General features: G+C 49.9%; 1 protein-coding gene across 1 annotated transcript; it reads right to left on the reverse strand.

Annotated features, from left to right (window-relative positions):
* Nucleotides 1-90: 90 nt before the first annotated feature.
* On the reverse strand, nucleotides 91-25,452 carry GMPS (guanine monophosphate synthase). The gene is made up of 16 exons (XM_084211936.1): nucleotides 25,346-25,452; nucleotides 20,654-20,835; nucleotides 16,982-17,096; nucleotides 15,728-15,825; nucleotides 14,668-14,771; nucleotides 13,831-14,024; nucleotides 13,441-13,606; nucleotides 11,833-11,984; nucleotides 11,299-11,472; nucleotides 9,871-9,976; nucleotides 7,802-7,917; nucleotides 6,781-6,906; nucleotides 5,797-5,912; nucleotides 4,364-4,494; nucleotides 2,123-2,295; nucleotides 91-621 (listed from the first exon to the last, which is right to left on the reverse strand). The coding sequence occupies exons 1-16, from the start codon at nucleotides 25,370-25,372 to the stop codon at nucleotides 520-522; spliced, it is 2,082 nt and encodes a 693-aa protein (XP_084068062.1). The 5' UTR covers nucleotides 25,373-25,452; the 3' UTR covers nucleotides 91-519.
* Between the last annotated feature and the right edge of the window lie 855 nt (nucleotides 25,453-26,307).

Genomic DNA, 26,307 nt, shown 5'->3' on the forward strand with positions numbered 1-26,307 from the left:
GCCCCCCCTCGCTGCCATGCCCAGGAGCACAGAGCAAGGGCACAGCACACGGCATACACAGCCACTCCACGACTCAACAGCACCCACTACTCCATTTGGCAAAATATTTATTTATAACAAATCCGTCCCAAAGCGCTTGGTCACAAAGAATTAACTCCTCTTACACGTCCGGGCTGTAACAATGCTTTTGGTAGAAGTAAATAAACTGCTTCTTTTTCCACAGTGTACAAAAACAAAGAGACACCGAAATGACAGGTAACAGGACACGGGGGAACTCGGGGCACTGGAGAGGCAAAGGCAAAGCAGAGGGGCCTGGCCGGCAGCGCTGGCACCGTCATTTACCCGTACAGTCTCAGCCCCGCTCGCGTCCCCAGCTCTGGGCTGCACCTCTGCTCCTGCAGGGCAGGCTGGTGCCGTGCAGCAGCTCCAGTCACTCTTTCACAGTACTGCATGTCAACACTGGGAATGGTTTCTGATATGGTTTAGACTGCACACAGTACTTGGATAGGGAAACGTGAATTACTCCCACTCCGTAGTTCCTGGGGGCTTTGATGTCAAGTCGTACATCACCCGAGAGATGCCAGGGATCTTCTTGATCTCTGCCACCATCTTCAACACAACCTGTGGTGCAGGGGAAACAGAGCATCAGGAAAAAAGTGTGTGAAACAGACCCGATGAAAATCTGTCGCCCAGATTTTTTAAGATTTTCCAAGCCTTCTGATGTTTACATTCTTGCAACGAACTTTCTCACACACTTGCTGTAAATAACTTATTGTTTTGCATTCTTTTATAAAAAAAGAGAGATTTGATAGACTGTTGGTTTGACCAGTGTCATTGGAGAGGCGGCACTTTCACCCTCCAATCCACTGTCACTTTTAGAAATCTCTTAGAGTCAGAAAATAAACCCCCTCTTTTCCTTTGTGTCCTGTAGTGACAAAAATCACCCTGGAAAAGCTGGTGGGCAAACTGCTGACACCAGCTGTGCTGGACACCAGAGCCTGTTGGTACCAGCACATTGCCACCAGGCACAGAATAAAATCAGCTGGAAGAAAACCTCTGCTTTCCAGTGAGACTCATCTTCCAGAGCTCACAATTAATCCATGTCAGCAGCAATATTCCAGGGGAGAATTTGATGATCCCGAGAAGTTCAGCTTCCTGAAAAATCCCCCAGTTCCCAACACCACTTACATGATCTGCTGTTCTGTTTGTAGTGAAGCACAAATTAACACTGCATTGCTCTGCACAGAAAAACTTTATTATTTCCCCCATAAATATGGTTATTCTCTATAACCTCTATTACTTAGCCACCACACTACCACCTAGCCTTAAAATGACCATTTTTCATTTTGAAGAATGCAGGGATTTTGTTTGGGGGTGGGCTTTGTGGTGTTTGGTTGTTTTTAGACGCAAACACTGAGGTCAAATGAATCCTCATTTTCTACAATGGGATAGTAGTTCACATGGCAACCTGAACTGTTCTTTTCATGGATAGGCTGCCTTAAATTATATACAATTACTAAACAATGCTCATATGCTCCTGAAGTGTGTTTAAAATAAAAGGTCAATCCTACTCCTACGGTGCATTCCCAGAGGGACTTGACTGGACATGGATAAAGTTAGGAGAAGAAAAAAAAAAAAATAAAAATCTTGAACCTGATCTTAAGTCCTCTTAGTGACCTAAAGAGCAACCAGGACTCTGAGATGCTAAACTGCAAGTTCCAGTAAAAGCAGAAGTGCCAAACAAAGGCAATTCCTAACGTCAGGAAATTTCCAACTACTGATACAAAAATTAACTCCAAATCCCAGGAACGACTGGGGTATTCTTTCCTCTTTAACTGGTGGTATTTTAGCTCAGCTCTGCTGGAAAGCCTTTGAGATTGTCATACCCAACCTGCCAGCCCCTCACTTTGTTAGTTTTTCTTCCCAGAACACCACAAATTTTTAATGATTATTTATAACAGAGAAAAACAGCAAGAGACTCAAGATGAAGGCAGCGGGGGTGAGAGGAGAGTGAGCAGGGGCTGAGAAAGGGAGCTGAAGAAGGGCTGACGGGGAGCAGGGGCTGAGAAAGGGCTGAGGAAGGGAGAGCAGGGTCTCAGGGCAGCAGGAGCGGGGCCCTCACCTCCTCGGGCACCTCTCCGCCCGGCGTGGCGGCGACGCCCGTCATGAAGTCGCTGGTGATGAAGGGCCTGATGACCACAGACCTCTGGCACGAGGGCTGCTTCTGCAGGGGGTCCCGGTCAAAATGCAGCGGGGTCAGGATTATTGGCATCTGGCTGATCTTCCCAGCATAGCCTGCAGCACACGGGGCACAGTGACACCAGCTCTGCACCGCTCCCACCTGCGCTTCCCGCCCTGAACCCCGTGAGATCTGCACCTCCATCCTGTGGGATCTGCTTCTCTCTCACCCCATGGGATCTGCTCCTCCATCCCATGGGATCTGCTCCCCCATCCCTGTGGGATCTGCTTCTCTCTCATCCCTGTGGGATCTGCTCCTCCATCCCATGGGATCTGCTCCCCCATCCCTGTGGGATCTGCTTCTCTCTCATCCCTGTGGGATCTGCTCCTCCATCCCTGTGGGATCTGCTCCTCTCTCACCCCGTGGGATCTGCTCCTCTCTCACCCCGTGGGATCTGCTCCTCTCTCACCCCGTGGGATCTGCTCCTCTCTCACCCCGTGGGATCTGCTCCCCCATCCCTGTGGGATCTGCTCCTCTCTCACCCCGTGGGATCCGCTCCTCTCACACCCCGTGGGATCCGCTCCTCTCACACCCCGTGGGATCCACTCCTCTCACACCCCGTGGGATCCGCTCCTCTCACACCCCGTGGGATCCGCTCCTCTCACACCCCACGGGATCCGCTCCCTCTGGTCCCACAGCAGCGGTGCAGCTCTACAGCTGCAAACCAGCACTGGGAGGGCCCTGGCACAGGCTCCCAGAGCAGCTGTGGCTGCCCCATCCCTGGAAGGGTCCAAGGGCAGGCTGGACAAGGCTTGGAGCAGCCTGGGGTAAGTAGAAGGTGTCCCCAGGGCCTGGAACAGATGATCCCTCGTGTCCCTTCCAACCCAAACCATTCTGAGATTCTATAAATTGCCACTTGAGATGATCCTCAGTCTTTGCAGGCACGGAGAAAAATCCCAGCTAATCTGTGTTATCCCTGTAATTCACTGTGAATCAATGAGGAGCCACTTTCCTTCCCACATAACGTAAAACCAGGGGATTTTATCAGTCCCTATTTCAAGCCCAATAAAGAGATATTCCCAAATAAATCTTTGAAATAGTCTTTGAACAGTCTTGGAAACACTCAGGAGACAGCTCTCCAGTATCCCTGGCTGGTGGTGGCCAGGTAACTCCAGACAATCCCATTTCACTCATTTTTCAACATCTCCTCCTGAAAGGCAATGCACAGCTCCCCAGTTTCCCTGTTCCAAGGAGCTAAAGGTCCAAAATCCAGGTGTGAGGAGCTCACAGTGCTCAGGCTCCCTCCCTCTGCCAGCCCTGGCCTGAGCTGCTGCACAGGGAGGTTTTCTCACTAAGCCACAACTCCAGGCTTATTTTTAGGAGCAATTCATTCACACAGAGCCAAGTGTCACCAAAAGTTAGCGAGACACAGCTACAGCTTTACCAACACAGCCAACAGTGTTATCTCAGCCTTTTGAGGTTAATTCTGTACAAATTCTGTTCACACAGCTCTGCAAACTGAGTATGGATCCTCAGAGAGAGGGATCTGCTGTAACTTGATTTATACCAAATACAGGCAGGGCTGATGCAGTGCTTCCCACACAGATCACATCTCCAAAGGTAATTAAGTAAAAACCTGAAGAGGCTGAACCTCAGAACTGTTTATTCCCAGGCTCTGCCTGTGTAGCACATCCAGGGGACTCCACACTCCCTGGCTGTGCAGGGTTGGGGTTGCAGCTTTGACTTCAAGTTAAGAAATCTGAAACCACCACGGGTTGTGAGCATCACCCCCAGGAGAAACCTGGCATCTGGGCTTTTCCCAAAACCAACACCATTTAAAAACTGTGTCAAGTTCCTTCACCTCAGGTAAACACTGAGCTCAGCAAAGAGAAGGGATTTGGGTGACTGAGCTGCCTGCCAGTACTTTTTGCACAAGTCTGCAGTGAAGCACCACAGCTTTAAGCTTCATGTGTCAGAAGCAAGTCAGTCCCCAGAATCCCCTAAAATGAATTCCTGGCCTTTGGCTTTCAGCTCCCACAAATTTTCACTGCCATTCCACTAACTGACCACTTTTTTGGAGATACCTGCTTGCAGATTTTGACAGTACCACTCTGATGACACCCACTGGGTTTACAGGGACCTGGAAACACAGGTCTGACCCCTGGGATGAGGTGGAGCACCTACCAGACTCCCTGAGAATGTTGTGAGCCTCGAAGTCAGCTTGCCGTAAAGTGCTGAGGACTCCTGTGGTCAGGAAGGTGGGGGTGACATCCGTGGGGGGCTCCTTGACAGGGGGGCCAAACACATACACCACTCTGCAACACACAGAACAAAGCACAAGGCTGCCTCCAGCCTGCTGCTTCAGGGACAACACAGAGCTGGAAACAGCACCAGGCTTCCTCCTGCTCACAGCTTTCAACAGGAAGGCACCAAGCCCCCATTAAATGCTGCACCTTGTTGTTAACGAAGGGTTTTCAGCACAGGGCACTAACTGCAATTTATAAATCTACAGAAGTACATCTGCAACAAAACACCTTCTGAATTCAAAGCAGTCACATCACTTTCATGCTTTTAATCTCATTCCTTGCGTTTCAGAAGCTGCAGGAGAAGCAGCAGAGCTGGAGTGGCCTCGTGCATGGATTCACCACGAGGTGCTCCCAGCAGCTGTGTGGGACTGCAGACACAAACCAGGAGTACTTGTCTGAGGTCCAAAACACACAGATATGCCAGTTTGTACTGTGGATTTTTGTGTGGAATGCAAAGCCTGGCAGGAGCCCTCCTCAGTGTGCCTGGAACAGCAGAGGAGCCTGCAAAGACCCTGGGAAGAGCAGAGCTCCCAGAGCTGTGGGATGCTCAGGAGGGCACTGCTGAACCCAGCAGAGCTTAAACAAAGCAGCAGGGATCTGAAGCCAGAAACTGGCTTTTATTTTCATTTTCTGACATACTCTGGAACTGCACAGGCAATCCTGATTTATGCCTTCTTTTGTCCCCTCTGCACTTAATTTAAAACAGGTGCCTTGCAATTCCAGGTCTCACCTTTCAGGGTAAAAGCTCTGTCAGTAGGTGTCACTTATGTGAGAAAATGAAGTTTTGCTATAAGCAATTCTAAGCAGTTTTGGCAGAAATCCCACAGCCAGGCAAGGAGGGTATAATTCTCCAGAGCTGATTTCATGTCTAAGCACCTTCAGCTGCTGGAAAAGTTATGGACTTGAGTGGGCAGAAAATGTATCCTCAAAAAGCTCAGCTGAGATCAAACTGCCCAGCTTTGGAGCTCTCCCTGTGCCATCAGAACTGACAGCCCCACACAAATCCCTTCCTGACACAAAGGCAAACCAAAGTGCAGCACATCACAGCTCAGCCCCAGCCCGGAGCCTTGCAGAAGAGATTTGCATAAATTATAGTGGCTGCTGCCTAATCCAAGGATATAGGCCAGCAATTTCTTTTCAAGCTGGAAATAAATCCATATTTTGATTTATTACATATTTGTGACCTGTGTATGATCCACCTGTCCAACACATAAAAACATCACACCCCAGATTAAACAGAGAAATGTCTGCACCTGCTAAACTTCCACATATGAATTAGGCAATTAACAATAAAGGCAGTTCAGTACTCACCTGTTGATGTTGTGGCACATGCGTGGTATGAGCCTGGCAAGGAACATCAGGGACTCCCAGTGTGGAGCATCCTTGCTGGAGATGCCACAGACGTAGCTGTAGGAGCGACAGTCACCCTGGGGGACACAAACAGCCACACTGAGTGCCAGCTCTGCTGCCAGAGCCACTCACAGCTCCTCCTGTCCATCCTGCAGGTGACAGCAGCACAGCTGGGGACAACACTTAGCACACGCTGAGCTGGTGACACCAGTGAGAGACTGAGTGGGTCAGAAAATAGAGAGCAAGATGAGAGAGCTATAGAAGGAAATATGCAGGCTGGGAAGACTCATCTACAGTGGCCAGTGTTGGTATTTTGGTGCCAAAGGACAGAAATTTGATGACACTGCAGCCTGAGACAGTAACCAAAGCTGACTGCAGAGAGCCACACACAGCATTAGGCAGGTGAAGATAAAATGTGAGGAAGAATTCAACACAGAGTGCAGAGAAAGGTGCTTTACTGCTCAGTTGGGCAATCTCAGAGTTACTGCACACAGCTGCATGAGTGCCAGCCCTGCACCTGCACCTGGCTGTGTCTGTCCCACAGGGAGGGGAGAGGAAGGGAACTCAGCTGCTGCCCAGATCCCAGTGTCCTGCACTGCTCCAGCTCCTCCCTTCCCCAGGAGAGGAATTAGCACAGCTCAGAGAAGTACTGCAAAGGGCAACAGGCAGTCCAAAAGTAGCAAAGTGGGGTTTTACCCAGGGCAGCCGAGCTCTCCTGTGCCTTGGTGGGGCCAGCAGGGTGACAGCAGAGCTCAGGGGCTGCAGTGACCCCCCTGGGCTGGACAGTGCCCCCAGAGAGCCCCTGGCACCGAGCTCAGGGATCCAACCCCTGCCCTGCAGCCACCAGGACAGGGCTGGCACAGCCTCTGCAGCTTCCCCGCGGAGCCAGGCTGCATTCCCAGCCCTGCAGAGGGGCTCCCTGCACAGCTGGGAGGAGCCCTGTACCTGCACTCCCACAGTTTTGATGGGCAGCAAGAAGGCATTCAGTGAATGTAGGCTGGTGATCTGCATCAGCTTCTCCTGGTCCTCCTCACTCGTGCACGCCTTCACCCTCTGCAGCAGCGTGTGGGGCTGGCAAGGATGCAGAACAAAAACTGGAATTAAATAAAGCTCCCAGCCCCTCAAACAGAACCTGCACAGCACAAATAAAATTGTAATTTAAATAACTGTTTGCTTAGTCTACATTTACCCCTTGGAGCTATTTAAAGCATACATCTCAGCTGACAAACATCAGCTGAAGCACTTCTCTGTGATTACACTGTGTTTGAAGCTGAAGCTCTCCAAAGCCATAGGGGAAGCTCCTTTCCTGTGCTCATTTTCTTCTTCACAAAGCTGCACTTTCCAATTTTATGGCACCACAACTCCATATCTTTTAAAGAAAAGACAGACAGAAATCCCTGCCCTTCAGGATTTACCAAAAAGGTGCTGGAGGTTGTTTTGAGCTCACACCTCAGAGCAGACCCCCCTAATGCCTGACAGCCTCCACAAAGGTCAGCAGAGGTAGGAGATGTGGAAGTCAAACATCAGCCACTGAGAATTCCAGGGTTTGGATCAGGGCACCTGGCCAGTTCCTGGCTCCTGCACTTGCATTTACACCCCCAGTGATTTTGGGGTGTGCAAACCTAGAATGTTACAACTCCTTCATGGAGGAAAGACCTTTTCCTGTCACTGTGGGATCTCATCTGCCCAAAGTTCAACTACAACAGGATTTGTTTATTATTTGAAAGGTAAATAAAGTTCCATTTTCCAGAAATGGTTCAAAACTCTTGCACCAGTCACAGCACTAAAAATTCCACTGAACAGCTTCAATGGAGCTGTACGCGGAGGCAGCATTCCTCAAGGAGCACAAACCAGCCCTTTTAACCTTTTAGCAGACTAAACCTCCTTTTGACCTTTTAGCAGACTAAACCTCCCTGCAGGTCACTACAAAACCATCACTCAAAATTAAAATTTAGCATTTCCTTACCTTCTTCACGCTGGCAGAAAAATCCGCAACTATTTTCAAGATGTTGTTTGTTTCTGGGAAGTCTTTGCACACGTAAGGTTCCTCAGCACAGATCACTCTGATTGCTAGGCCAGGACCTGCAAAGCAACGTTGAAAAGATATTATACCAAATAAGAGAAGCTGGTTTTCAGCTGGAACATACTGCATCAAATTTTACTTCAGACGCCCAAAAAATAATTGGCCAGAAATTGACCAGACTAAAAACACATATCGAAAAAACATATCACCCATCAACAAAGCTTACAACCCTCCCGATTGGTGTAATTACACTGCTCGTGTGATCTCTGTGTCCTCTCTCAATCCCAAAGTATTACCCAAGGGAACGTTTCTCATCTGTGGTGACAGAGTGTGGGCTAGGATTCCCTCTCGACTCCAGGGAGGTCCCTGTACCCTTGGGAGACTTTCTACCCTGACTCCAAATATCACCTTGTTGCACAATTAGAAAAAAGAAAGCGAATTAAAACGCCACAAAAGGTCCTACACAGAATTTGATGAAAATTGCGATCCCAGATTATATGATTGGAACAAACCAAAAAAGATTGCTGTCTCCCTATTCCTACCATGGGTAGCTGCAGCCAAGGCCCTAGGTGAAATAAATCACCTCGGGTGTTAGCTCAGTAAGCAGGCTAATGCTACATCTGCAGCCCTGAGCGATCTCTTAAAGGAAGAAGAAACCACAAGACATGCATCGCTCCAAAACCGAGCAGCAATTGACTTCTTGCTGCTGGCCCATGGACACGGCTGCGAAGACTTCGAAGAGATGTGCTGCTTCAACCTCTCTTCACGCTCGGAATCCATCCATGCGAACATCCAGAAACTGAGGGACCTTGTGAAGGACTTAAAAGTAGAAAACAACCCGGACTGGGTTAACCACATGTTCAGTCAATGAGGATTAACAGGATGGGTTGCATCTTTGGTTAAGGGAATGTTGTGGATTTTGCTTGTGATTGTCATTGTATTAGCCATGTTCTCATGCCTTGTTCATTGTTTCAAAAGAGCTATAGGGAATGCCTTTTTTCTAAATACAGAAAGTGGAGTTGTAGCAGGCACAGGCCCTGCGGACCTGCCTTGGCGTTCAGAAACAGGATGCTGAGTCAGGATGACTGAACAAAAGGAGCCCCTCTCTCCTGCTCTCGGACCCTGGCTTATCTCTCTGTAAAGCTATAGGTCACTTTCCTTTAACCCTTACCATTGGACAATTCTCAATCCTCCCTAACCCTATATAAACCCCTGTTTCTGCCCGGCTCGTTGGAGCCGCTGTCCCTGAGACCCTTCGAGACACTCCGTGGAAGAGCTACGAAGAAAACCAATAAAGACATCGTCTTGGAACCTCATACAGCGCTCTCCTCTCTTTCCCGGTCTTGCGAGTGCCTGCTGGGTGCCCCAGCCAAACCTAGCTAGCCTAAAAAACTAAAATCACTCATGAGCTGATAATCACTGAGCTGTATATCACTAAAGGCTAGCTAAGGCATAGGCTGGGTGCATTGCCAGAGCTTGGGCTGGTTAGCCCCCCTCAGAGCTGAGCTATCCGGCTTTAATGCAGCTCCTAGGTACACCCCGTAGCCCAGCCAGCGGCATTAGTGAGTCAGTCACTGAGCTCTGTGCATTCTGCCATTCTAGCTAAGCTTCAGCTGTCTAAACACCCTCAAGGACAGAAAGAAACCAACCCACAATTGCCAACTTTGCTGTTTTCTAGTGTTGGAAATGTTGAGTATTTGCTTTCAAGACAGCAAATGCCCCTTGGAAAGGCAGAGCCAGAGCATTATTCCAGCTCAGATCCACGTGGCAGCTCAGGCAGAGCTCACTGCACTTACTGAGAACTCCTCCTTTGGCTTCTCCCACCAGAGCCACACAAAGGCTCAATCATAAAACATTATCTACATCTATCAGGCTGCTCTCAAGTCATCTTTCCAGAAAGACTGTGCTTAAGTGAAAACCTAAATCAATTTTTCTGTGTTTGAAGATCAGTTTTATACTGTAGTTACTCTGGATGTGCTGAAGAACACTGCTGTGATCCACCAGCTCCATACCTGGGAAGGGATGCCTGGACACCAGCTCCTCAGGCAGACCAAGCTCTCTTCCCAGCACTCGCACCTCATCTTTGTGAAAGTCTTTCAGTGGTTCTATTACTTTACCCTAAAAAAAAAAAAAAAAAGGCAATTTACACTCCAGCTCACCTATCCAAACAAAAAGTCTCAAATGTTTAGGTTCTGGCACCTGAAGTGGCCTGACCACACAGCACCAGTGCCAACAATTCCATAAACACTGGAAAGAAATTCCAAGTGAATGTGGGCTTTGTAGAACAGCTGCAGGGCAGAGGGTGAGACCAGGAAGCCCCAGGTTGTGCCAGAAGAATCTGTGGCTCCAGCAGAGCAGACAGAGCTGTAAGGCCAAGCTGGCTGTCAGCAGGAATTCAGACCTTCCTTGTCCCTGCTGGATGCTCAGACCAACCCCAAAGCTTGGAACACACTTTGTGCAGGGATCAGTATTAGAAATGGGATTATTGGCTCTCTCCTGTGGGTGGGAGTTGGTGGTAACTGAGCTCTTTCCACCAGATTGCTGGGTGAGGCTCTGCTGTGCTGGTTTCTTCTCAGAGTATAACAGAGTCAGAGAACTCACGATTCCAGTGCCAGAAAACCAAACCAGGCAGCCTCCCACCTTTGCTTGACATGCTAACACGAAAGAGCTGTGCACAGAAAGGTGCTTAAAAGGCTTTTCTGGACTCCACATAAACAGAACCTTGGCAACAGAAGAAATGCAATAATTTACAAATGACAGTGGACTCTCGGGGGCCTTGTCAGAGCCATCAGTGCCAGCAGCAGCAGCACAGTCCCAGGTGTGGTGCTGGCTGTGTGGCAGTGCCAGCAGCACAGTCCCAGGTGTGGTGCTGGCTGTGTGGCAGTGCCAGCAGGACAGTCCCAGGTGTGGTGCTGGCTGTGTGGCAGTGCCAGCAGCACAGTCCCTGCTGTGGTGCTGGCTGTGTGGCAGTGCCAGCAGCAGCACAGTCCCTGCTGTGGTGCTGGCTGTGTGGCAGTGCCAGCAGCACAGTCCCTGGTGCAGTGCAGTGCTGGCTGTGTGGCAGTGCCAGCAGCACAGTCCCTGCTGTGGTGCTGGCTCTGTGGCAGTGCCAGCAGCAGCACAGTCCCAGGTGTGGTGCTGGCTGTGTGGCAGTGCCAGCAGCACAGTGCCTGCTGTGGTGCTGGCTGTGTGGCAGTGCCAGCAGCACAGTCCCTGCTGTGGTGCTGGCTGTGTGGCAGTGCCAGCAGCACAGTCCCTGCTGTGGTGCTGGCTGTGTGGCAGTGCCAGCAGCACAGTCCCTGCTGTGGTGCTGGCTGTGTGGCAGTGCCAGCAGCACAGTCCCAGGTGTGGTGCTGGCTGTGTGGCAGTGCCAGCAGCACAGTCCCTGCTGTGGTGCTGGCTGTGGCAGAGGCAGAGGCAGGCAGCAGCCCCGGGCTCACCTCCTCGCGCAGCTTGCGGATCAGCTCGGTGTCGTTGTGGTGGGTTTTGATCACCTCAGCCTTGCCACTGGCCACCAGGGAAGCACTCTCAATCAGGTCAGGCCTCAGGGTGCCCTGAGCAAGGAAAACCTCCTCGGGTTTCAGGTTCATCTCCCCGATGACCTCGTTGGCAATCTGCAGGAGAGGCACAAGGAGGAAGAGTTCCGGCACTTTTGGGGCTGTCAAAGATCTCAATAATTAATGAATTTTACAGCAGGGAACTGGAAAAGCACAACCAACCAGCAAACTCATGATGCCACTGTCCCACTGCTGAAACCCTCCTGTAAGCCCAGCTTGTGTTGAGCAGAAAATGGAAAAACCATCCCCAGAGTACAGGAACATCAGTGCCTGTTAAATATTCTCCCTGTCACTTCCCAAAGGCTTCTGGGGTCAGCACCCATTAATTCACCACCACCACCACTGATTAAACACTAAAAGATGTACCCAGGAATCATAGTATTTAAAAACTTCAACCAAACAACAAGTAAGCATTACCTTAACAAAGGTGTCACCGATAATTTTTCTCTTTTCTTCAGGACTTGTAGTCATATTTAAGGTCTTGCTAATTCTTTTACGTGGAGTTCTGTCCTCATCTGAGATGGGCAGAGTTGTTGTGCCATTATAGAATGAATGGGCTGCATTCACCACTGCAGGAAATCACAGGGAGTTTTTTGGTTTTTAACAAAATCAATAAAGATTTTTGTGCAGGTTACAAAACAGAAGTTTCACTGTATTGCTTTAAAAAAAACCCCAACAAATAAAAATAATTTCCTGTGACTATTAACTGCATTGAATTGGGCTGCTCAATACCTCAAAAATGAATTTTAACAAGAGCCTTTTATTTCTCTTATTAACATATTATTTTTTCCATATTGTGAGATTAGGCAGCCACATGCAAGTGCAGTTCTTGCTTCCCTCTCAGATTATAATTTACTTCCTTTAAACAGTTTCCCCAAGGCCTTTCTGCAACCAAAATTAAATGATGCACTATTTACTCATGCTACATTATGCCACTTAATTTAGAGAGGCTCCCAACCCAGAGATCAGCTGGGAGGCTCTCTGGCATCCTTCACCAGCACTGAACTCCCTGACCTACAGAAGGAGCATTTGCAGCAAAGGGATTCCCTCAATTTGCTCCTCTGGCTGCTTGCCAGAGCCCAGGTTTATTGCTCCACAGACTGCAAGAATAAGACATGGATTTTCCACTAAAAAAAAAAAAAAAGTAAAGATAAATGTAGAAAAATGTGCTTAGAATGAAGCTCAGGACACTGCAGGCCAGGCAGCACTGTGCCAGTGGGAAGCACTGCTCACCCAGTGCCAGAACACAGGAGAGCCCCTGGGCAAGGCAGAGAGCCCCAGAGGAGGCAGCTCAGGCTCAGGAGTTCACCAGGCAGCACCGAGCAGCTCGTGCTGCTGGCACAAACTTGGTCTTCTCTGACCTCCTCACACCTGAGGCACCAAAAAACCTCTGAGCCTTCTCATCAGCCACGTTTGGGCACTTGCTGCTCTCTCAGTGAACTCCTTCACAGAATCAAAAAGGCTGGAAAAGACCTCCCAGATCCTTGAGTACAGCCTCTGATCAATCAACACCCTGTTCTCAAAAGGTCACTCCAAAACCATTAAAATGCACCTCTTTCAAAGCAAGAAAAATGCTCTGAAAGTCATTTTGGCTATAGTAGCATTCAGTCACCCAAATGAGCTCAATTGACAAAGAAAGAGACTCAGGGCAAGAAATGAAGCCTGAAGTGTTACTGAAATGCAGTGAGCTCTGCAGCAGCTGAACAGGATCCCTCAGCAGAGAAGTGACCAAGGCACAAATCCACTGCTCTGCTGTGCCCCACCTGCACAGACACCAACACCTAGAGACAGGGCAGCTCACCATGCTCCCATCAAGGAGACAAGGCCTAACATCCCATTTAAGTTCTGGGCTCTTGTTAGGTTCAGTTAGGCTTAAGTTAGGTTCAAGTGGTTCCACATCACCGACCCCGCCTCGGTACCGGAGTCTGGAACAGCAGCTCAACAAAACCCGACCCTAAGGGTGGATTTTGGGGAAACCAGCACAAGTGCCAGGGGGGGAAGGAGCAGGGAGCAGGAAGGAGGTACCTTTGACGTGGATGCCCAGCTTCCTGAGGGCCTCCTCCACGGCCTGGCTCTCCCTCTTGCGCATGAAGCCGTTGTCGATGTGCACGGCGATGACCTGCTCGCGGTTCAGCGCGCGGTTCAGCAGCGCCGTGCACACCGTGGAGTCCACGCCCCCGCTGAGCAGCACCTGCAGGGACAGAGCCACCCTGTCAGCTGGGCTGGGAGCAGGGGTGAGCACAGCACCGGGGGGAGGGCACGGCACCCACCTGCAGTGAAACGCACCGTGCCCCCAGCCGCGCCACTCCCCCAAAACCCGGGCGTGCAGGACCCAAACCACCACAACTCCCCACCTCCCACACCAGCCCCAGCAACCAGCAGCACAAACCAGCCCCCAGCTCTGACCCCACTCACCAGGACCTTCGAGGAGCCCACTTTGTCCTTGATATCCTGGATGCACTGGAGCTCCCTGTTCTCCACGGTGAAGGTGCCGCTGCAGCCCGCGATGTCGTAGAGGAAGTTCTTCAGGATCATCTTGCCGTTCACCGTCAGGCTCACCTCAGGGTGGAACTGTGCTCCATACAGCTTTTTAGACTCGTTTGCTATGCCTGGTATACAAAAACAAATAGCTCAGCTGGAACTGAAGGCATAGCCAAGTCAAGCAAGAGACTCAAACTGGCTCTCTGGGTAACTCCAGTGGCTTTCAAACCCCAAATTCTAATGTCCCACAATTTCCTGTGACAATCTCTGTGTGATGTTAAAGCCCTGCTTTCAGTACCTACATTAGTCCTGCTCAGTTGAACATTCATGCAATATTAAATACAGTAACAAGTTAATAAAGCTTTAATAATTCAACAGTGCCTGACTTGGACTGTTACAGTGCACAGCCCAAACCCCACTGGCACTGCACACCACAGTGCAGGTCTCCCTCTCCCCTGCCTTAAGGGCACAGGAGATTTTATTTCTAAGGCAAACAACACATGCATCCTCTAAAACAATATAAACTATATAAATAATGTTAACTTTAACCACATTTAAATCAGGACCATTGCTTTTAAAGTCTATTTCTTTATAATCGTGACAGCTTGACATAAAACCACACTCCAGAAATTGCTAAAAAACAATTCATTTATTTGGCAATTAAATAACAAGGACTATTACTCTGTTCCCATTTGGTTCTAACTCCTGTCTGCCATAATTCTTTACTTTACCAAACATTATCAGAAGACAAATTCAGGATTAAATAAATACCTGCTATGATGTTCCCAGACTGTGCCACCACTTTGAATCCATCAGCTACTTTATCCACGCTATCTCCATGAGTGAGGAGCACAAGCTCTTCCTTCTGAAGGCCTCTAAACCAGGATTAAAAACCAGAATCAATTCAAGAAAGATCAAAGACCTAACTCTGTGCCTTTCCAAGAGATGCCCTGAGGGATTCCAACAAAAGCCCATCTCGACAGACCAGGACAATCAAACGTCTGCAGGATTTCCTTCCCAGAACAGCCATCTGCAGCTCTGAGATGCCTCCCTGGGAAGCTGCCCAAGTCTCTGTCCAACACACCCCTCCTGCAAGAGGGAACTGATCTTGATTCTGAAGAGTTTGTGGGTTTCTCCTTACAGACACCCCAGGACTGAAGTTCCCTCTGGGACATGGGGAGCCATCTGGAGTCAGTCAGGATACTGGGAGTCTTGCTTTTTATTTCAGCAAAGTGAACTTTTCTTGTTCAAGACTATGTGGTTTTGGGACAATTTGGGCACATCAGACAGTTCTGCAGGAGCCCTACAGAGGGAAGATAAAACTGGAACACCAGGGATGAGTAAACTGTCAGACTTTTCACAAGGAACTTGAAAGCCATCCACAGAATTATCAAGAAATCTAATTCTGGTTTATAAAACGTCGCAGAGCAGTTTTAAAGGAAGGTGGAAGAGGAATGAGTTTGGATTTTTTTGTGCCCTTTCCAAAACTGGATGGGCACCAACAAATACAAGAGCAGTGCACAGCAGGAGACAAGAGCTTAACTCAAATATTCTCAAATCATGGTGCACTTACAGAGTCTCAGTGAAGACTCTGAAATAAGGAATTTATACCATATTCCCAGCAAATACACCTGCTTTTTTAGAGCCAGCTGGAAAGTTATCCGTAAGTATTTGTTCCAGTGAGTAACCTGCTCATTTGTGACCACACTTGTAAAAGTTTTATTAGAAATTATCAGCTAATTTCTCTCTTTTATAAAAAAATAACCTTCCTCTCATCCAGACAGCCTTTCCCAGGCTGACACTGCTTTGATAACTGGAAATGTGTGTGCACCTGAAGAGTGAGCAGGTGTTGTCCAGGGTGATGCTGAACACTCCATCCTCCCGAACACTCTTCTTGTGCACCGTCCCTCCAAACACCTTGTTCATCATCTGCAGAGCAAAGGGGTCCATGAGAAAGCACCTCACCCCCTGCACCACCCCACCCCTCACCAGGACTGCCCACACCTCCCCACATCCCAAAGCCAAAGCTGTAAGAATTCTCTTCAGAGTTCATCCCTGCTCTGTACTGGGCTCGTTCCCCTCTGCCAGCACAGCTGGGGGCACTGCCACACACAGGGAGCAGAACCCCACAGGCAGAGATTTGCAAAATTATGTATATTCCACAGTGTGCAGCTCCTTCCCTCAGAGATGGCTGCTCTGCAAACCAGCTGAGTACCTGAGCCCACGTCAAAAAACCAAGGGAATAAATTCAGGTTTATTCTCGGACCAACCCTGGAGAAACCAAGATGCAGGAGCAGCAGCCATGCACCAAAAGCAGCCCTTGTCTCCCTGGAAGTTGGTTTTGCTCAGCTGGGATCTACCAGATCCCTGCAGGACACCAGAGAGTCCAAAGGAAAGTAAGGGTTATTTCTTTTTTTGTGAGGGAGTATTAAGCACTCTGAAGAACTCTGCTAGGAACAGCCCATGCCTGAGACACTGCTCCACTTGTTTCCACAAGAAGTGCCTTTTGCAGCACCAGCTGGGCAGAATTAATGGGTGACTGACAGGTTATATTTACCCTGACTAAAACAGGGAGCGTGGAGCTCAGTTCACAGCACTGCAGCAAAGAAAAACCATTTATGCAACTGATCCCAAACTGGTTTGGGTTGGAAGGACCTTAAAGCTCATCCCATTCCACCCCCCCAGGAGCAGGGACACCTTCCACTGTCCCAGGCTGATCCAAGCCCTGTCCAGCCTGGCCTTGGGCACTCCCAGGGATCCAGGGACAGCCCCAGCTGCTCTGGGCACCCTGTGCCAGGGCCTGCCCACCCTCACAGGGAAAAACTTCTCCCTAATCTCTAACCCAAATCTGCCCTCCTTCACTTTAGGGCCATTACAAGGTAAGGCAGAGCCAAGAGAGGAACACACAGCAAGCTCAGCTCATCCATGGATGCTCCAGGGGCTCTGCTCTGGCTGGAGAGCAGCTCCTCCAGCCCATGCAGAAATGCAGCCTGAAGGAGGCCATGGACAGGCACTTTTAAGGGCTGGACTGGCTCCTGGAGGTGTTTCCCAGCCCCACGGGCTCTGTGTTGTCCCCCAACAGCACCTGCATGCCATAGCAGATGCCAAGCACTGGTTTTCCTATAGTGAATATGGCTGGGTCGAACCATGGTGCATCTTCTGCATACACAGAGTTTGGTCCTCCAGATATGATGATGGCTCTGCAGACAGAACAGGAAGAAATCATTAATCCAAATACACTGGTTACCTCGAAATCTATTTACTGTAAGCATTGGCACTGCCTCATACCACTCTTAGAACTGATACTTTCTAACAGACTTAATTTTAACACAGATATCATAACATGTAACTTGATTTTTGCTGTCAGACCCAGCAGGTTTTCAGGGAGGGATTTCCCCAGTTAAAACAAAGTCAAATATAAACCATCATAAAAAAGTATCTGTATTTTAAATTCCTCATAGCCAACCATCAGCTATGAGAGAAGCAGGATGGCTGGGACAAATGTAGAGTATTAGCACCAAGATATATATTTTTATATATGTGTATATATATATATATACACACAATTTACAAAGTCTGTGACATCTGGAGGAGACCTGCAGTCAAAAAATCCACTCCTTAACTCCTAAATCTGTTGGAAAAAAAGTCCCTTCATGCATTCTGGTTATGCAGAGATGGCATTAGCAACAAGCTGAGAATTACAAGCTCAATCAATACACATGATCAGGTAGGGTTTGGAGTAAATACTTCACACTATAAAAGAAAATTAAACCATCTCAAAGGGGAAGAGAGCATTTCTGCAAACCACAGTGATTTCCAGGACCATGAACTGCAGAAGCACCAGTTGGGCAACACTTCTGGCCTCGTGCCGGGATGGAGCAGGGCAGTACCAGACCTTGGACTCAGAACTGTTTGTTTCACAGAGAACATCAAACTTGTTCTGAGCCAGAAGTGCAAAACCAAACCAGACAGGAGCTGCACAAATGGGATTAACAGAACAGAGTTCTTGTGGCTCTGAGCAGCAGGAGCAGGCGCTGTGCTGCCCACGGCTGCCTGTGCCACCATCGGCACAGCCCTGCGGGACAAGCCCCGGCACCAAGGTCACCTGCAGCCCCTGCAGCCAGCAGGGATGGAGCTGGAAGGGGCAGCACTTGCTCCCCTGCCTGCTGGCACCTCCAGGCCAGCTCTGGAACCAGCACAGCTGACGTGGGTGCAGTTTTACACCGAACCACCCTGAAAGCTCCTGCCTGCAGCTCCTGCACAGGCACTTCTGGTCAGCCTGGAGACACGGTGCATTTCCTGACCCTGGACTGCCATAAAGAGCCTGAACTCCCTCTGTGGCTGCTGGTGCTCCTGCTCCAAATAACTCCATGCACAGATGCTCAAGTGCCAGATGTACAGAACATTATTTAATATTAATTAGAACCACAGAACATGCTCCTGGAGCTCAGGGCCATGTCCATTCCCTGGGGAACCTGGGCAGAACCCTTCCCTGATCCCCAACCCAAAACTCCCCTGACACAGCTCCAGTGCTCCCTGGGGTTCTAGGAGGAACTGAAGGAATACAGAAACACCTATAGACTGAACATTCTGATGAGAAGTCAAAACAGTTATACACTCTTCTAGTCAAAAAGTAGAGTCTTAAACACCTGGGTTTTTCCCACACCAGTTGAAATTTGACATAATACAGAGAGGTCTGCAATGTGCCCAGGTACTGAAGTAAAAAAAAAAGAGTGAGGCTAAGAGAAAGACTTGCATCATCTCAGCTGTGTGGGAGAAGTCAGAACCTGCACAGGATGCAGACTGTGCCAGCTTTCCTGCAGCACTGTGTAATTTCCTGCACACTTGTCTGTGCTGGTATGAATACCCCAAACCCCTTCCCAAACAATCTGAGCCAGCTCTGGAAAGCCCCTTTGCAGTGGGTTACAGGCACCTCAGGAACACATAAAAACACCCAGGGGAAATGTGTGCATGGACACCGTGAGGTTAGGACTCCTGCCAGAGCCCAGACTAAATCCAGAGCCCAAACTAAATCCAGAGCCAGGATATTGTGGGAAATGCTCATGTCACATTTAGGCGACACTTGTCACTGGAGAGTGTTCTGAACACTGAGGAGCTGGCTTTTCAAGCACAGCATGTAAACATGATTTAGCAAAGTGCTGCCTCTTGCTGCCATCTCAAAGCTCAGCACAGGTGCAGCTCCTCAGCAACTCCATGCACGAGCTGCAACCTGGGAGCCTGACTGTGCCCAGGACATGGAATATACACAAAACCCTGCTGTGAAACCACAAACTCAGTCTTACAGCGGCCACAGCTGTTGATCTGTTGGGTTTGCTGACTGACACTGCACACAAACAGGTTTTGTGGACACACACAGAGTTACTGACCAGCCTGGGTGACCTGAAACCACCACCCTGACCTTGGGAAGTGAGCTGGGGGAAGAGGCTCTGCCGCATTTCAGAGAGCAACTGTTTGCAGTGACAACTCCCACAGGTCTAATCCCAATACTCTGAAGAACTTTCAACTGTTCTGAATTCTTCCCCCTGCAAACCTGCATCAACACAAACTATCTACTGCTTCACTAATTATCCCTGATTGGAAAAATGCACTTCTGCAGCACTGTCTTATCTATTACAGAGCCCAACCAAAATCCCATGTGCACCACATTTCTGGATTTGTACCAAACTGACAAGTAAGTACAAATCTTTGGTGATTTGTAGACTTCAGGGTATTTATTCTCCACACAGAAGAGATGTATATCCTAGAAAGCCTAACAAAACATGAAAAATTAATGTACAAACTACTAAGTAATTGTGAAACCTTTCTTTGCTGCAAACAATGAGTGGAAGCGTCAATTAGGGATTTTTTTTAGCAGCTTCCCAGGAACATCTAGCACGATTTACAACAATACCTTCAGTATTCAAGTTAGTATAATTAAAAAAAAGAATTATAGAAGGCCACAAAAAAATCAGCAGGTAAACCAGCAAAATCATCTACATTTTGACAAATAGTTAAAATGCAGCCTCTTGAATGATGCTCTGCAATTGAAAATGGAGAGATAAATGTACAAGATGGATCTCTGCCCAAGTGCCCCCAGCATAGCTCAGGTGTTCCTGCAGTCACATTCAGAGGGAATCGTTCACACCACTGGCATTAGAGTGCTGTATACAGGCAGAGATATTATAAAAGAAAGGCTTGATAAAATCAGGGCTTAAGCCTGCTGCTTCTTCTAAGTGCCGCTCACCAGCTAGCTTGTAAGTTCCCATAAGAAAGAATCAAAGGAATAAAGAAGCAGTTAGCACAACAACCTATTCTAGTAAGAAAAATAGGTTGCACCTGTAATAACAGAAGATCTGTCCCATAAAAATCCACAAAGAAAAATGTAAACACCTAGGTGAAGAGAGAATCTTAGAAAAATGTAAACACCTAGGTGAAGAGAGAATCTTACCATGTGCACAAAAAAACACCTTTGAACCAATGAATTGGGCAAGAAAACTACCAGCCACTTGGAGCTGAACACAAGGTCTGTGAAAACTGCATTAAATGAGTTACGTGAATAAAGAACTGGCTTTTCCTATTGGAGAAATGGAGTCCTGTGTGCTTTATTGCAACATTAGAGCTACTGCCCAGGCAGTGAGCAGGGAACAGAGAGGGGGAAAGGGGGCAGGGGAAAGGGGGCAGGGGAAAGGGGGCAGGGGAAAGGGGGCAGGGGAAAGGGGGCAGGGGAAAGGGGGCAGGGGAAAGGGGGCAGCCGTACCGGAATCCCTGCTCGCGGATGGCGAAGGCCGGCGTCTCCAGCGGGAAGATCTCGGACTGCACGAAGAGCTCGCGCACGCGGCGGTCGATGACCTTGCCGTACTGCGCGCCCGCGTCCAGGATCACCACGGCGCCCTCGTAGTGGTGCTGCCCATCCTTGAGCTCTGCCCCGGCGTTCTCGGGCTGCCAACAGCACCCACGTCAGAAATCCCATGGAACCACCAACACCCACATCAGAAATCCCATGGAACTACTGACACCCACTCAGAAATCCCATGGAACCACCAACACCCACGTGAGAAATCCCATGGAACTGCTGACACCCACTCAGCCATCCCATGGAACCACCGAGACACGAGGCTGGAAAAGGCCTCTGTGAGTGGCCAGAGTCCAGCTGTCCACCCAGCCCCACCACCCTGGTCCCCACTGAGCTGTGCCCTCAAGTGCTGCTTGCACGTGTTTTCGGAACCCTCTCAGGGATGGTGACCCCACCACTACCCTGGGCAGTCCCCCTGCATGCTTTACAAATGTTTCTGCCGGGAAATGTCTCTTGACATCCAGCCTAAACCTTCTCTGGCTTTACACTGACAACCCACTGACTAAGCCAGATCTCTTTAACAACTAACATGTGCAAGGCTTTGCTAATTAGCTATGCTAATTTATGATAAAAATGACAAAGATCGGCAAAAAATGTCAAAATGCAAAAAAAAAAAAAAATCTTGAAGATTATTAGGACCAGTTGAGGCACTGGCAAGATAAAGGTGCTGGACACCAGCACAGAACATCCACCCCAAGCAGACACACAGACACCACATCCCCATCCCCCAAACCAAACGGGGCACAAATTAGGGAAGAAAAATGCTAAAGGTCTAATGAAGCAGAGCTTTCCACAAGCAAGAGCTCATATGCCCTGATCACCATCTGCAGCCTCTCCATCTCTTTCCATTTTCCAGTTCCACATGAACCCCAGCACAGCCCATGAGAACTGAGAGCATTGGCCTTTTTCTCAGGCAAAACAGCACAAAATCAAACAAAAAGTGTTTTCCCCCCTCATGCTGGCTCATATGCTGAACTTCGCTTGCCATTATCTCCTGGAGAGAATAAAAAAGGGAAATTGAGAACAAATGTCCCTGCTAAATGATTTAAGAAAAAAACCCAACACATTTTGAGTGCAGCATTTGAGCAGACTGCACGTCAGAACAAAGCAGCGGCTCCCTCTGAGTCCCTCACGTCTGAACTGCTTGGCCAACTTCAGCCAAATCTGAAAGAGTGCTAAAATACACAAGGCCTAGTTTCTTCATTTAAAAAACTTGTGAGGAGAGGCAGCTATTCCATGGAAGTGTCCTTTTCAGACCACCTCCAAGGAAGAATCAACAGCCACGCTCCAACACCGAAGATCTGCTACCTAAAAAATTGAATTCTGTCAAGGTGCTCTTCCCCTAACTTAAAGCTTACCCTGTCCTTGCCAAGGCAGCTTGGTGAAGGACAAACTGGGAAGGGTTTTACTTTGGCAAACGCTGCCTCCAGACACCTTGGAGCTCCATTTCAAGTTTTACTGATGGCAGGTTGGAGTGGTTCTGCTGCCTGCTCCAAACCAGCAGAACCTCCAGCCCAGGATCCATCTGCGTTCCCATCACTGCTGCTCAGGCATGTCCACCTGGGGCAGGAATTCAGCCCAGAGCAGCCACAGGTGATTCTGGAGAGCATCACTGCTGGGACACAACCTCCCAACAAACACACTGCAAACGTCCAAAGTTCACACCAGCTGCAAGAGGTTTTATCTTAATTAAAGGACATAAGTGGGTGAAAAAAATAGTGCTAAATCCCTCAAAAAGCCTAAATCCAGGTTAAACTCAGATATTTAATTTTTGCCCTTCAGCTGGCAGCCAAGTTGCCTGATGGGGAGCTCTTAATGACATTTAGTCCTGGGTTACACAACAAAAAGTGCACATGCTGGAAGAGAGCCGACTTTAGCAGCCTCACCAGAGCTGTCCTCCCTTCCAGTCCAGGGAGGGAATCAATTTTACAGTGATTCTGGGCATTTTCACCTGGCAATTTTTAAATTAGCAGCTCTTGCCAGACAGACCAACATCCTTGTGCTTTCCTGAGCCCATCTTGAGGAAAACGCTATTCCTGGCAGTGCTATTTTTTTTTATTTCAAGTCTTTAATTGTTTCATAGCAGCAGGTTGTCATTTAGGGCCAGAGCTCTGCAGCCCCCTCACGAAAAAAGACTAAACAGAAGTTACTGTTGGTGTCAGCTCAGCTGGACTGATAGCCAAGCATCCACACCTAATAAATAAATTATAAATAAATAAATATAGCTAATAAATAAATAAATCTGGTTTTCAGTGCCCTACCCCGAGATGCTTTGGGCAGGCAGGTGTGGTTAATGGGGATATGAGCAACAGTTGTGGGGGAGAGAGGAGTGTGAAAACAGAAAGAGTCTGAAGTTACATCAGGAGTAGCTCGAGGAGCACTGTTAAAGCAGCATAAGTAGGTCTGTGTCCTGAACCTGCACCTCCCTCAGATCCCAGCAGAGGCAGGACAGCAATCCAGACTCCTGTGAACTCACCAGACAAGTAGAACTGTAAGGGGGTTCAGAACTAAGAGAGCCCAATGAACATCACCATAAATCACAGGCAAAAAGAGATAAAAAAACGGGCAGAAAAGTCATCACAGGATCTGGCTTTACTTATTGAAAGGCACAGTTCCAAGGCTAGGGGCTTTAAACCCCAATTTACCATGGGAAACGTCATTTGACGAAATCCAAAAAGGAACAGATGCTGTTCATGTGCAGCCAGCATGGCAGCTGAGCTCTGCACACCACGGCGTGCCAGCAGATTTAGAGGACACCAGACAGCCCAGCTCCTGCAGGGACAGACGGGGCTTATGGAGCCAGCACCTCCTCCTGCTGGGGGCTGAACACCCCTGATGAAAGCTCCTTTTCCCCTCAGTACAGGAAGAGCTAGCACTCCTTGTCTTCTGGTCTATTCACACAAAAGAACACGCTGGTTTTGAGGCCTGTGGGAGCTGCTCTGACACCTGTCCCAGGTGGTCACCAGGCTGCTGTCCTCAGAATGGGACTGAAAACAGGGCTAAGAACATGTGCACACTGAGAAAAGAAGGTCTCTATTCAGCTAACTCAAATCACAGGTCACCCTGAACACCACGGACCCGAGGCATGGCACCAAGGTGCCACCTGAGCCGTGTGGTCACCCCAGCTGGGCTGCCAGCCTCATCCCACCACCTCAGCTCCACCACCTCAGCTAACACTGGAGGACAAAATCTTCCATCACTGCTGTTCTTCTGCGTCAAAACCCAATAATTCTGAGTTCTCTGGTGAGCTGAGGTAGGAGAACTCAAACCAGGCTTGGGTTACCAGCCAAGGGCACCACAAATCCTGTTCCTCACATACCTACCTAGTGCCTTATACCGAGCGTGCAAGTTCCTGGCAGCCCACTTGTGCAGAATCAGGGGATTTTTCAGCAGTTCACACACCCACACACTCGCAGGTCGGTCACTAAGGCAATTTATAAACCACATTTCCATACAGAGCAGTCCCATTCTGGAGTACTGGAAAGTAGCAGCATCTCATCTGTCCAAGCCCTCAGCCCTGAGCTTTCATCCACACTGGTAACACAGGACAAGCCTAAACCAGGAGCCTTGATCTCGCACTTTCAAGCCAGCACAGGTTTTACAAGAGTTTAACTGTTTCCCTGTGGTATTATAATTAAGCAGGTCTAAGAACGCTAACTTGTATTTCACAGCATAACAGGAAAGCAGCTCCCTCAAACTCAGGCCACCCCCAAGAATGAGAAAAGAGCTCCCAAATCTTTATGTCAGGGAAGCTTTAACAGACACGAGTCTCTGCAGGTGTGGGTGGGCTGCAGGGAGCCGGTCCCTGCAGGATGAGCCGGAGCTGCACACCCCAGGGCCAGGGAGAACGGGAGCCCCAGGAGCAGCCCCGGCCAGGAAAGGAGGCTGTGACCACGGCCGGGGAAAAACGGGCCAGAAAACTCACACAGGGACGAAGCGAGCGCTCGAAAACCCCTCCAGAGGCACAGCTTCTTACAAACGAGATATGGAGCCGAGAACAAGGCAGGAGAGGAGCGGCGAGCAGCAGCCCCGGCCGGGAGGGGAGGTTGTGAACACGGCCGAGGGAAAGCGTGTCACAAAACTTACAGGGGACCAAGCGGGCCCTCAGAACCGAGCGCCCGGAGCCCCCGAGGCACGGGTTTTCCCAAACTAGATAAAGAAGCCAGAACAAGTCTTTTATCCCGCTGGAGGCAGCTCGGTGGAAGTTGCATTATCAGAAAGCGCTGAAGTTCCCGCGGCGCACGGCTCGCTCCGCGCCCCGGTGTGCCCGGGCCACACGGACACGCGGCCGGTGCGGGGGCAGCGGCGGCACCCGGGCCAGGGCCGGGCGGGGAGCCCTGCCCGTGCCGCTGAATGAACCGAGCCCCCCGCCCCGGCTGCGAGCGGGGACACAGCCGGACGGGGTTCGGGTTAGAACAGCCCCGCTCGGGGAATGAATCAGTTAATTAATGAATTAGCGCTCTGCGAGCAGCCAGGGCTGCGGCTGCGGCGCGGGCGGTCCCCGCTCCCCTCCCGGGCCGCGGGGCCCCGCCATGTGCCCGGGCGGGCCGGGCCGGGCCGGGCCGCAGCCCCGCGCCCCGCGGCCGCAGCACTGACCTTGGTGTCCCCGTTGCACAGGGCCATGGGGGCGGCGGGCAGCGCGAAGAAAGGGCCGCGAGGAGCCGCGGCCGATGAGCTAATGCCGCCCGCGGGAGGAGGAGCCGCCCGGCACGGCCGCTCCGGCGGAAGGGGAGGAGCGGCGGCGGGGTCAGGGGCGGGCCGGGGACACGGCGGGGACACGGCCGGGGAGCCCGGCGGCCCCGGGGGGTTTGGGCTCCGACAGCGCGTTTTGCTCTGTTATCGGGGTAAAAACAATCAGAGCTTTGCAGTGAGTGGGGTTTTGTGCGTGAGCATCCTGTGGTACCATGGGATCGCTGGCTGCTTTGGGTTGGGAGCTTAAAGCCCATCCCGTCCCACCCCCTGCCATGGGCAGGGACGCCTTCCATCGACCAGGTCCATCCCGGCCTTGGACACTGAACCTGCTGTGCCTGCTGGGTGAATTCCCCAGCGGACACCGGAGAACGTGACTGCATCCGTGGAACCTCCTGGAGCGGTCTCTGGGCGGTTTTGATGCCTTTCCCAGAGCATCAATGTAAATAGAAGGAATGAAGGAAGGGGTGAATGAAGGAATTCTGGTTCTGCTGTCAGATTCCAAACAGTTCTGACATGAGGCTGATAGAAATGTACAGGTTTTGTTCAAAATCGGGCTTTCTGGTCTGTTGTTTTTTGGGATGTGTCATGCTTTTACAGTTCTATTTACATTAGCATTCAAGCAGGGTTATCTCAGAGCACATGGCACAGGATTGTGTCCAGACAGGTCTGCAGTATCCCTTCCTAGTGAGGAGACTCCACGCCCTCTCCGGTCTCTGTTACAGTGCTCGCAGCAAAGATCTTCCTTCTGTCGAGGCTGAACTTCCTGGGCTCAGTCCCTGCCCGTTGCTCCGGTGCCATTGCTGGGCCCCCGGAGCAGAGCCTGGGCAGAGCAGAGCTCTGACCCTCCCTGCACCCCGGGACAGACA

The sequence above is a fragment of the Fringilla coelebs genome, assembly GCF_963513975.1.
Source record: "Fringilla coelebs genome assembly, chromosome: 10".
NCBI classification, from domain to species: domain Eukaryota; kingdom Metazoa; phylum Chordata; class Aves; order Passeriformes; family Fringillidae; genus Fringilla; species Fringilla coelebs.